Raw genomic sequence first — 12,491 nt, 5'->3', positions numbered from 1 at the left:
TATGAGTTACAGGAATCATATTCATGTTATCAGAGTTGTTGTCACGCACCTTTTCATACTGAGTCGTACTGGCCCAGATTTGACGTTTTAAAGATATTTTTCTTTTCATCCACTTTAATTAGTAATTGCACAATTCCTGTTCATAAAGATAAATATATGTTTCTGACTTAGCTCTTATAAATGGAAATTAATATTTACCCACAAAAATTAATCAAACATTTCTAAAATGATTGTTAATAAAGATACATATCGACTAATTTCTTGTGACACACTATGGTACAAATAAAGGATGTATCTTTTTTAAACAACCACTTGATAAATTTCATATTTTTAAAAAAATGTATAGTTGTCTGTAATTTTACAATAATGTCTTCAGCTAGTTTAAGTATTTTAGACATTTTTATGAAACATCAAAAAAGGTATTAAAGATGACTTTGTATTTTTAAGGACAATAGTAATTTTTAAGGAACTAACAGGATTTTTTTATATTTTGCTTGAGAGCTAGCAATGGATAGTAGGGGAAGTTTACAATGGCTTTAAGAAATTGGTTGTGTTATGCTCTTAACGATGTATTTTAGGATAATGTCGGACAGTTAAGAACTGGTATTGTTTTGGTATTGTGTTAAACAAATGGTGGGTGCATATGGATGCTGTATCTGAGCTGAGTTGTGCTGTGCATGTTCAAATATACCCAGGAAATTTCACTTGCTTCTTACCTGCACATGAAACCTTTTGATTAGACCAATTTCTTTCATTACAGAAACACCTGCTACGTTTCCAGACACTGTAAAGGAGAAGGAAACACCAACCCCTGGTGAAGACATACAGCTAGAAAGTTCAGTTCCTCACACGGATTCCGGAATGGGAGAGGAGCAGGTGGCTAGCATCCTGGATGGGGCAGAGCTAGAGACTGCTGCAGGTCCTGATGCAATGAGCGAGCTTTTATCCACTTTGTCATCTGAAGTAAAGAAGTCACAGGAGAGCTTAACTGAACATCCCAGTGAAATGCTGAAGCCTGCACCATCCATATCTAGCATTAGTCAAACCAAAGGCATTAATGTCAAGGAGATACTGAAAAGTCTTGTGGCTGCCCCAGTTGAGATTGCTGAATGTGGACCTGAGCCTATTCCATACCCAGATCCAGCACTGAAGAGAGAAGCGCAAGCTATTCTTCCTATGCAGTTTCATTCCTTTGATAGGTATGTACTTACCTTCTTATCCAGGCATAGAAGGAACATTAGGCCCTGTTTACAAAACAGTCAGAGGCTCTCAAGAGCGTCTCATTTATGAATGAGAAACACTGTCAAAGTGCTAGTGTACAGGATTGAGTCGGGTGAGGCAATATACATTCACACCAGAAGTGAACCCAGCACCAAGTTAGAATCTATCACTGAGGAATAACTGAGGCTGTTTTTCTCTTTTGTTTTTTTGTTCTCTGTATGAAATGGATAGGATAACTCTTTCCAAAATCTATTCTGACTCTCAAATTCTATTATAGGATTAAAATATCGCAATAATTGTTATAGGTTAAATAACCTCCTTTAAGTAGCCACATTTAATTTTAACTTTTAAATTGATCTTTATTTAAAAAGATAAAAAAATCAGTTTGTGATTATTTTCCTAAAATAATTCTTTCATCAGTATAAAGCATTTGTTTTGCCAGCTATTTGAAAAATAAATATTTTGAAAGGCATTTTTATGATTTCAAACTTATAACCTGGGCATCTATCTACATTTAAATTTAAAATCATTCAAAACATTTAAGAGCAACTGATTCCTTTTTCTAACCCACTATATATTCAATTGTGTAGTTCAAAGAATCAAAATAAAATGTTATAGATATAAAGAATGCTTATATTTAATATATTTTACAATTTAAATCAAGTGTAGCATCAGGGAACTACTGCAGATGTGCACGAATTACTAGCAAGAGCACTTTAGTGCTGTTTTTGCCGTATAGCTTAAATTACGTATATATGTTGATATGTACACTAAAGGTGTAGGCTTACTGTATGGGTGAACAATTTGTTTGATTCTTAAAACGTATCTTCATAACAAAAATTTGTGTGTGAGAGAGATGGTTAATAAGCATGTGCTCTCACCTTTAATGACACGGATTTAGTTTCAGATTCAGTGTTTCTTAAAGCTAAAATATCAAGATATATAAGCAAAACAGAGTAAGTAATATTAATATATTATTGAGTAGTTAGATAATGTAATTTTCACAACCTTTATATAAAGATGATTATTAAAAGTTTCTAAGATGTGGCAAATTATAAGACTATGAAATGTAGAAAATGCTTTTCTGAAAGTTTTTATTAAATAGTTAACTGTTTTCTCAGGTTTATTTATATGGTGATTGATCCTTCCGGTGTTTTCCATTCTATGTCTATCTAACATGTCCAGTTCATGTGTGTGGGCATGAGTGTATTTATGCCTGTGTGTTTGTATCAATGTATGCCTTCTATATGTGTGTAAGACTATCAGTGTCTAAATAGTAAATACCAGAAATGAATAAGATAGTTAAAGATGTCCAATTTAATTTTAAATTATATCTTTACATTTTGTCAAAATACAAATGAATAAGGCTAGGTAATTACTGAGATTTGCAGAAGAGGATTCAGTATAATTAAGCAAATTTTTGTGTTGATTTGGATTTTTATTCAGATATTTTCATTAAAACTTGCAGCTGTCACCTGAATGGCCACTATTCTTAGCTATAGCACTTATACTTTCCAGAATGTTGTTTAGAAACAATAAGACTTTTCATTTGTTCCTGGTAGCATTTGTGCAAAATGCAGTAGGAATGGAGTCATTATTCTAAACTGTTAACTAGAAAGAAATGGAAGAGTACAAAGCATGTTTTTTATGTTTTTATTCTTTTTTAGGAAGAGTCTCAGTGTAGTTAATATATGCAGCAGCTCAAGTCCTAGCAAATGTAAATGATGAGGTGATATTGATGAAAGGAGGGGATTGAGGTCTCAGGGGCACTGATGACGGATTGAACAGAAGCGGCCTTGCGCTGCACGTAACTCAAGTCTGTCGTCTTCACTGCTCAAAGCCATAATGGGAGGTGGCAGTCTGAAATGAGTTGCCACGGCGAGGAGTATTATTTTTGAAATGCTTTCACACAAATCACTAGGCCCTGCATACAACTTAGTTTCATGCTTTAATGTCATCAGGAGGCACAAATTGGTGTGTCTAATTGTTTGCCACCTGCCAGCAAAATGAGCTGCCAGCCAGCCAGACGGGCTTGATTGTCTGTCAGCCATTCACGAGATTGAGAGTGACAACATCAAAAATTTAACTTCAAACTCTGAAGCTTTGAGCAGCCTTTCAGAGATATCATCCCCACAAGAACTCCTGGACTGCTGCATTTTCAATTATATGTTCAGTGTATTGCTAATATTTACCTTATCTGTCTTAAGGTAGCTGTAATTGCATTATGAGGTATATAAGCGTATTTCTGAAACACTAAGGTCTGAAATCCAAGTTATGACATGTCTTTTAACAGTAGATTGAATTCCTGGAAACAGGGATACAAGATGACAGTCTTTAGAATGAAAACCCAGAAAGCTCCCATGTCAAACAGAATTGCCACAAGGCTTATTCTATACATAAAATGTTTTGTTTTTATTTTTAGTTGAAATAGCTGTAAACTCAGTTGCTCAGTTCTTTATCTAGCACTATGTAACTGTACTGGAAATCATCCAGGATATTTTTGTCAACCAATTGCTTAATGGTCTGTTGCAGTCGTTGCAGCAATGTGTTTCTTATGGTTTCTCTAGACTATAAGTTTGGAAATAGCTTGTACAAACAACTTTAGAGACGAGAGTTCTGCTCACTCATCTACATTAGTTGTTTCTTCCCACTTAGGTTGGAGCAATGAAGAATTTCAGTGTTTTAAAGTTTATAATTTTTAATATATAAATAGCAACATCAAATTTTAGAAATGCTTAGGTCTAATAAACACACTTATTATAGAATTAATTTCTTCAATTTGTTTTTCTTTAAATAGATGTCTTTGCATCCTTGTAGTATCTGTGAAGATTTAAAAACATGTCTTTGATTACACTGAATTACCCAAGCTGTGTCTCCCAAACCATTCTGCAGTAAGCACACAGTGTGTGGAGAGTGCACAGGATCTTTATTATTGAGTGAAAACAGTTATGATGGTTTTGTTTCTAACAACAAAGTTTAGTGTCGTCATCTGGAAATTCTCTACCAACACTGTATCTCTTGTAGACTTACCAGGAGACTGTGGTCTGTTAATAGCGCTAGTCATGCTGGCACCAACTGTGCCACGGTTAGCTTTTCTCCAAATCTGCCAACAAGGCTTTGGCCCCACCTACTACACTTTTTTAGCTAACATTAAACTCCACTACACATGCTTAACTTGGGGAGATAATAAATAAAGAAAATGTGATTGTTGGTATATTTCTATTGTTACTTTTCTTTTAGAAATTTTAAATTTATAATATTATAGAAAGCTTGCAATTGTATTGCTTCCTTGACTAACAGAACCCAGTATAGTCGGCTATATACTATATGTCATCTTTTCTTGTTTTACAGACATCTTTTGTGTTCATATTACTAGGTTTGATGTAGTCGGGCAAACTAATAATGTATTTTGCCTCCAAAGTGTTTTCTTTTCTGAAGAAAGAACATCCCTGAAATAAAGTTCAGGGTTAAAATAAATACGGCCAAATAAACACTTTACTTAGGTTTTCTATTTTAAACAAAGTATAAGCTGAGTGTGGGTATATTCTCACTTCCTTAGATTTTTTTAACATTGCCTTTAGTGATAAAAATAAAAATATATAGAAGATGAAATAAAGCCATGTTCACAAGTAGATCTTACTTCTTTAACCATAGGACTAAGATTGCTTGTTAAATGTATAATTATTTGTGCTGATGTTATGTTCCTACCTCTTTTTGTTTGCTGAATAATCTGTTTTGGTTATACTATTTTAAAAAAGTAAACATATTGAAAATTAATCAATCATATACCTGCCAGCTTTTATGAGTCGAATAGTTCATTGTAATTTCTGGCTTTCTTCTGTCTGGAGTAAAGTGGGTGTGATGGAGTTTTGATTATGTGACTGTACCCTGTGCTGCCTTGCCTTTCTTGGCATCACATAGACAGTTTAAATGAATTAAAATTTTAAAAGTATGCTTTTAGTGATGCATTTATGAAATATGATTTTTGAACATTTTACTGGTATATTCCAATATTTTTTTTATATTCCAATATTTTATCAAGTGTGGAAGCGTAATAGATGAAGTGTTAGATCAATAACCCTGTGGTATCTCATGAAATTCACTAACAGTTACAATTCCCAAAGTATTTAGCACATTATTTTTTCTGCTCAGCTTCTGTTATTTTACATAAGCCTTTTTGGACAAAGTGTAATAATCTACCTATTAATATTTGACCTCTATATAATCTGTTCTTGCTGTTCCCTCCCAGTGTCCTCTTCATTTTTAGGTGACATCCACTGCAATGAAGTCTTTGCATATTTATGCCAGAGACATGTTTCTATATTATTGATTCCTTTATTTGACAGTTTCATAGGTTTGTATAGTGCATTCTGATTATTCTCACCACCTTTCCTCCTTTACCTCTTTCCTGTCCCTGTTAGCCACTCACTCCTTACCAGTGCCTTTCCCAGGTTCATCACTTTTGAGTTTGTTTTGTGACTTATTTAGTTCAGCCAGACCATCTGTGAGGGCTTTGGAACTGTCTTCTAGAGTCTGGAGGGGTCACCAGAGTGTACACAACTTCAGGCTGTGATTCTCCTGCTCCTTGAATCTGTCAGTGGCAAATAATTCAGCAGTGAAGAGTGGACTCTGCTCTGTCCTCCACTTGGGCCCACCAAATGTGAGCCAGTTTCTGTGCAGTCATCGTAGTTGCTGAGAATTAGCAATTGCAATGCTTTCTCACAGCCTTTCTCCCTGTCTTACGCGGCCATGTTTTTTTCTACTCCATTGTCCACACTTTTCCCTGAGCCTTGGAGAGGGTGTCTTCTAAAGAGCTGATCACTCATCCATTGTTTATACTAAGCACACTGTCCATCCATGAGTCTGTATTTACTGTCAGTCACTGGAAAGCATCTTCTCTGATTAAAGTATTTGTCTGTATATAAACCTAAATGTTTAAAAGGTACTTTAATATTGCTCCAACTTAGCTAAACAACTGTATTCCATTCTACATCCAGGGTCTGTTACTTCCTGTAAGTTTTTTTTTTACTAGGGTTTACCCTATCAGGTATGGATCCCCTTGCATGGAGAAGAAATCATCTTTAATCAGAGTAAAGTTATTTACACTTATAGCAGTAGTGGCACTATTACAGTAGTGAGCACATCTTGCCTCGCTGTTTTATCCTGTGGGTTGTAGTGTTCACAGGCATCAATACCTTTTCTCACCCAGCAGTTTGGATCACACCTACAAATACTCTAAGAGGTACCCAGCAAAGAGGAAGCTTCCAGCTCAGTTCCAGCTTGATGTTTCTCCATCATGCAGCCAGTGTATGTGATATACATTGTGACAGGATCTTATCATTTAGTTCTTAAGAGAAACCAAGAGGAATAGCAATTCTGTATTTATTTCCAAAATCCTTTGACCTTGGATATACAAGTGAGAAAGAATATTGGTATGAGGTTTTCTGAGAATCAGTTACTTCACGTATTTTCCAGGTCTATCCATTTACCTCTGAATTTCATTTGTTTCCACCTAAATAACATTCCCTTGTGTGTATGAAGCATATTTTCATTATCTATCAGTTGTTGGGCATATAAGCTGGTTCGATTTCCTAGCTTTTGTGAATAGAGTGACAGTGGTCACTGATTAGTAAATATCTCTGTAGAATAGTATTAAGTCTTTAGTGTATATACGCAGGAATAGAATAGCGGAGGCATATGACAGTTCTATTTGTAGGGTTTTGTCGAATCTTCACACTGATCCATAGTCCATGTACCAATCTGTACTCCTCCTGCCAGTGCGTAAGGGGTTCTTTACCCTCTCATCCTCACCAGCATTTGTTCTCTTTTGTTTCTTGGTATTAGCCATTCTGAATAGGGTGAGATGGAATCTCAAGGTATATTTTTCTTCATTCTCATGATGGATAATGATATTGAACACTTTTTAAAAATGGATATTGATTTGTTTTTGTTTCTGTCATTTGTAGTTCTTTTGAGAATTCTATGTTTTTATCTGTAGACCTTTCTTTTGATTGGTTGGTCTTTTTTAATTAAAAAATGTTGTTGTTGTTGTTTGTTTTTTCAAGACAGAGTTTCTCTGTGTAGCCTTGGCTGTCCTGGGCTTGCTTTTTTCTTAGTATAGTCTATTATTAATCTTCTGATTGTTGTGTAGCTGAAAAAGATTTTTTCCTTGTTCAATCAAAATAACAAATGACTCCAGTAAAATTTTGAAACTTCATAAGCCAGGCCTCCATCAGCTGCATTGCCCTCAACTTTTTTATTTTCCAAACTCCAACAGAACCCACACCAGTGCACTCTTAACCCTCAGTGGCTTTTCTAGCTAAAGTTCCAGTGTCTTCCAGAGTCTTCCCCCAAAACAACATGGTCAGGTCTGTCACAGTAGTACTCTGCATTCTGTGTTCTATTGCTGGGAAGAGATACCATGATCACAGCAACCCTTACTACCAACAAACACCATGGTCAGCCCTGTCACAACCATACCCCACTCCTGGTACAAGCTTGTCTTAGTTAGGGTTTCTAATGCTGCAGTGAAATACCGTGACCAAAAAGTATGTAGGGAAGGAAAAGGTTATTGGGCTTACACTTCCATGTCATAGCCCATCATTGAAGGAAGTCAGGACAGGGAATCAAACTGGGTAGGAACCTGGAGGGCAGGAGCTGACGTAGAGGAGGGGGGCTGCCTACTTGCTTGCCTTTCATGGCCTACTCAGCCTACTCTCTTATGTAACCCAGGTCCTCCTGAACAAAGGTTGCTCATCTACAATGGACTAAGCCCACCATATCAATCACTAGTTAAGAAAAGGCCCCATAGGCTTTCCTATAGACATATCTTAGGGAGGCATCTTCTCAATGGAGGCTTCCTCTCTGAGCATTCCAAATATGTCAAGTTGATACAAAACTAGCCAGGACACTCCTATTCTGTCAGTTGCCTTTTCATTTGATTCACCCTTTCCTTTGCTGTATAGAAGGTTTTTAGTTTCATGGGGACTCATTTATTAGGTCTTTTTTAGACTGTGAATTCTAACAACTCATGAACAAAAGAAGTATTTCTGTCTTCTAGTGTCTTCCTTCATTTCCTTGGCCTTTTTTTTTTTTTTTTCTATTGTGAAATGAAATTGTTATCCTGGTATCTTTCTCATCATATCTGTTATTGGTATAGAGAATGAACAATGATTTCTGTATGCTAATTTTGTTTCCTGACACTTCGTTGAAAAATATTTAGTCCTAGGAGTGGTATAGGCAAGTCTTTATGGTCTCATATATAAACTTATATCATCAACAAACAAGACTTCTCTGAATTCTTTTCTTATTTGTACCTCTTTTATTTCTTTCTCCTGCTTTGCTGCTGTAGCCAAGACTTTGATCACTATATTAAATCTGGGTCAGGTCACTTTCTTCAGAGCCAGCCATAAAACTGAGGTGTCAAGGGGTCCTAGTGAAGGAAGGGGGTTCTTGAGTTTCCTATGGAGGAAAAAGAGAGGGCTCTAACCTGAGGTAAGTTTATCATGGAGTCCAGCATAAGTCATGCCAGGACCTAAGTGGCCTCAGGAGGAGAAATAATAGATATAGCAAGCATAGAGTCTTGAGCAAATCAGGTGGGTATTAGGCAGCCTCTGGAGAAGTAAGAGAGCCATTGCTGGGGCAAGGTTAGCATAGCATCTTAGGAAAGGTGGTAAGGGAATTGGGAAAAATCCGTACCTAGCTTTGGGATTGGAGCAGGACTGTAGGATCTTAGGCACAAAATATTCAGGGTTGTGATCCTAGGCAAATAATTTAATCATAATAACTAAAGCAGTTTGTCTTCACAAATTCATAAAATTACTGATAAAAATATGTGAAACCAGTAAAACTCACCTTTCTCTTAAAATCAGTTGCACACTTGCCACATGGTCATCAGCCATTTGAGCATACTTACCATTGGAAATTGGTGAGTATTACAGTGATTTCCTGGGGCTCCTGGTCCCTAACTTGATATTTTCAGATACATGCAGGTTTTATTTTATTACGTATCTTTAGATTCATTCAAAGTTACTTTATTTTTTAGTCCTTTTAGGTTTTATAATACTGTTTATGTTCTATTTGTAAATTTTCCTTTAAGATATATTACTTGTCGTTACTGTTGAAATACAAAGCCTTAAACTGCTCTTAGTTTTCACTTATGAGGACAACAAGGGCAGAATGCCACAAGATTACAGCTTCTTTCAGTCTGGGTACCATTGCTGATGTAGACCTGGGCTGCATCAGCACTTTTGAGGGTTCCATGGTAATATCAGTAGCATAAAGTGCAGTGATGATCTATAGTGTGCAGGTGCTGTGCCAGCACTCTGACAGCAGTCTTGTGCAGTACAAGCCATTGGGAATGGCATTGTAACCATGAAGAAAAATGAGCTGACAGAGACTCACACACTCCATCCCACACGGCTAGCAGTCCTCAGACGTCTAAGCCAGGTTAGGGCACCTAGAGTGCACTCTCAGTGCTGTGTCACTGATGGGCTTCACAGTGCTGCAGGGGTTTGAGATGTTTGCTTGTTAATGATAAACTTTTTCATCGTTAATTTATTTAACCACTTTACAGCCTGATCGCAGACCCCTCCCTTCTCACCTTCCAGTCTCACCCACACATCCCTCTCCCCTTGTTCCCCCTCTCCCTTTCCTTGGAGAAGGGTACCAACCCACTCTAGCACATCAAGTTGCAGCAGGACTAAGTGCATCCTCTCCACTGAGGCCAGATAAGGCAGCACAACCATGAGAAAGGAATCCAAAGGCAGGCAGCAGAGTTGGAGACAACACCCACTCCAGTTGTTAAGGGACCCACATGAAGATCAAGCTACACATCTGCTACATATGTGTGGGGCACCTAGGTTCAGCCCATACATGCTCTTTGGTTGGTGGTTCAGTCTCTGTGAGCCACCATGGGCCCAGGTTAGTTAACTCTGTAGTTCTTTCTGTGGTGTCCTTGACCCCTCCGGCTCCCTCAGTCCTTCCTCCCACTCTTCCACAAGACTCCCTGATATCCTCCTATTGTTTGTCTGTGGGTCTCTGCATCTGTTTTCATCAGTTGCTGGGTGAAGCCTCTTAGAAAACAGTTATGCTAGGTTCCTTTCTGCAAGCATAGCAGAGTATCATAACAATTTTTCTACTAATATTTCATTATATTTCTTGTATGTTCGACACAGGATAAGACATTTTTGATATATGTTCCTAGATGCTCTAGAGAGCTTATTATAAGAAAGTTTGCCCATAATTGGTAATTATGACAATGATGTGTTAGTTACAAATTGGCGATGCTATTTTTCATACCATTTATAGATTCATTTTACAGCACTGCCAACTGAGTGTGTGTGTGTGTGTGTGTGTAGAGATTGATGTCAGTGAACTTCTCAGTTCTTCTTGATGGGAGTTTTTTTTATTAATTTATTTAATCACTTTATAACCTGATCACAGCCCTCTCCCTCCTCTTTCTCCACTCCCTTCCCTTCTCTGAGAAGAGGAGCCCCTCCACAATGAATACCAACCCACCCTGGCACTTCAATCTACTGGGGTTTTTGAGACAATGCTTCTCACTAGTCTTGAGCTCACCAATTTGACAAAACTGGCTGGCTAACAAACCCAGGACCCCTCCTGCCTCAGCCTCCCCATTGCCCAGTATTGGGGTGACACGAAGGAGTATGAGACCCTGCCTTGAGCCAGGCTTTGCACAGAGCTATAGAAGATCCCAGTTCAAGTCTTCATGCTAACACATCAAGTGCTTTATCAACTGAGTCAATATTTCTTTATCAACAAGAATTTTGAGAGATGGAGAAAAATATAGAATAATTTTATTAATAATGCATTGTCAAATTAAGGCCTTCAGCAAATTGGCTGGATACAGAATTAACTCAAAAAAGTCTGTAGCCTTCCTATACACAAATGACAAGCTGGCAGAGGAAGAAATTAGGAAAACCACACCCTTCACATTAGCCACAAACAATACAGAATATTTAGGAGTTACTCTAACTAAGCAAGTGAAGGATTTGTTTGAAAAAAATTTCAAAACTCTGAAGAAAGAGATTGAGAATGACATGAGAAGATGGAATGATCTTCCTTGCTCTTGGATCGGGAGAATTCACATAGTAAAAATGGCCATCCTACCAAAAGGAATCTACAGATTCAATGCAATCCCTATCAAAATACTTACACAATTTTTTAAAGACATTGAAAGTTCCATTCTGAACTTCATATGGAAAAACAAAAAACCCAGAATAGCTAAAATAATTTTGTACAATAAAAGATCCTCCGGAGGAATCTCCATATCTGATCTCAAACTGTACTATAAAGCAATAGTAATTAAAACAGCATGGTGCTGGCACAGCAACAGGCTAGTTGATCAGTGGAATCAAATCGAAGACCCAGATAGGAATTCACACACATATAGTCACTTGATTTTTGACAAAGAAGCCAAATCCATTCAATGGAAAAAGGATAGCATCTTCAACAAATGGTGCTGGTCTCACTGGATGTCTATGTGTAAAAAAATGCAACTGGACCCATATTTGTCACCTTGCATAAAACTCAAATCCAAGTGGATTAAAGACCTCAACATAAAACCAGACACACTAAGTCACTTAGAAGAAAAAGTGGGGAAGAGCCTGGAACATATTGGCACAGGAGACAACTTCCTGAACAGAACACCAACGGCCCAGGCCTTAATGTCAACCATTAATAAATGGGACCTCATGAGGCTGAGAAGCTTCTGTAAGGCAGGAGACACTGTCAAGAGAACAAAGCGACAGCCTACAGACTGGGAAAAGATCTTTACCAACCCTACATCTGACAAAGGCCTAATATCCAAAATATATAAAGAACTCAAGAAATTAAACACCACCAAACCAAATAACCCAATTGAGAAAGGGGCTTGGAACTAAACAGAGAATTCTCATCAGAGGAATATCAAATGGCTGAGAAACACTTAAAGAAGTGCTCAACCTCCTTAGTCATCAGGGAAATGCAAATCAAAACAACTCTGAGATTCCATCTTACACCCATCAGAATGGCTAAGATCAAAAATTCAAGCAACACCACATGATGACGAGGATGTGGAGAGAGAGGAACACTCCTTCATTGCTGATGGGAATGCAAACTAGTACAGGCACTTTGGAAATCTATCTGGTGCTATCTCAGAAAACTGGGAATAGGGCTTCCTCAAGACCCAGCTATTCCACTCCTTGGAATATACCCAGAAGATGCTCCAGCACACAACAAGAAACTTTGCTCAACCATGTTCATAGCAG

General features: G+C 37.4%; 1 protein-coding gene across 6 annotated transcripts in view; it reads left to right on the top strand.

Moving 5' to 3' along the window:
- Positions 1-12,491, top strand: part of Nbea (neurobeachin) — a 657,568-nt gene that overhangs the window by 339,027 nt on the left and 306,050 nt on the right. For all 6 annotated transcript variants that reach the window (XM_051157177.1, XM_051157179.1, XM_051157174.1 and 3 more), the window contains one exon: positions 761-1,199. In XM_051157177.1, coding sequence (XP_051013134.1) covers positions 761-1,199 — 439 coding nt within the window. The remainder of the gene's footprint in view (positions 1-760; positions 1,200-12,491) is intronic.

This window comes from Acomys russatus, chromosome 15, assembly GCF_903995435.1.
Source record: "Acomys russatus chromosome 15, mAcoRus1.1, whole genome shotgun sequence".
NCBI lineage: Eukaryota > Metazoa > Chordata > Mammalia > Rodentia > Muridae > Acomys > Acomys russatus.
The sequence above is the reverse complement of the archived record's forward strand: the minus strand, read 5'-3'. Positions and strand labels throughout refer to the sequence as shown.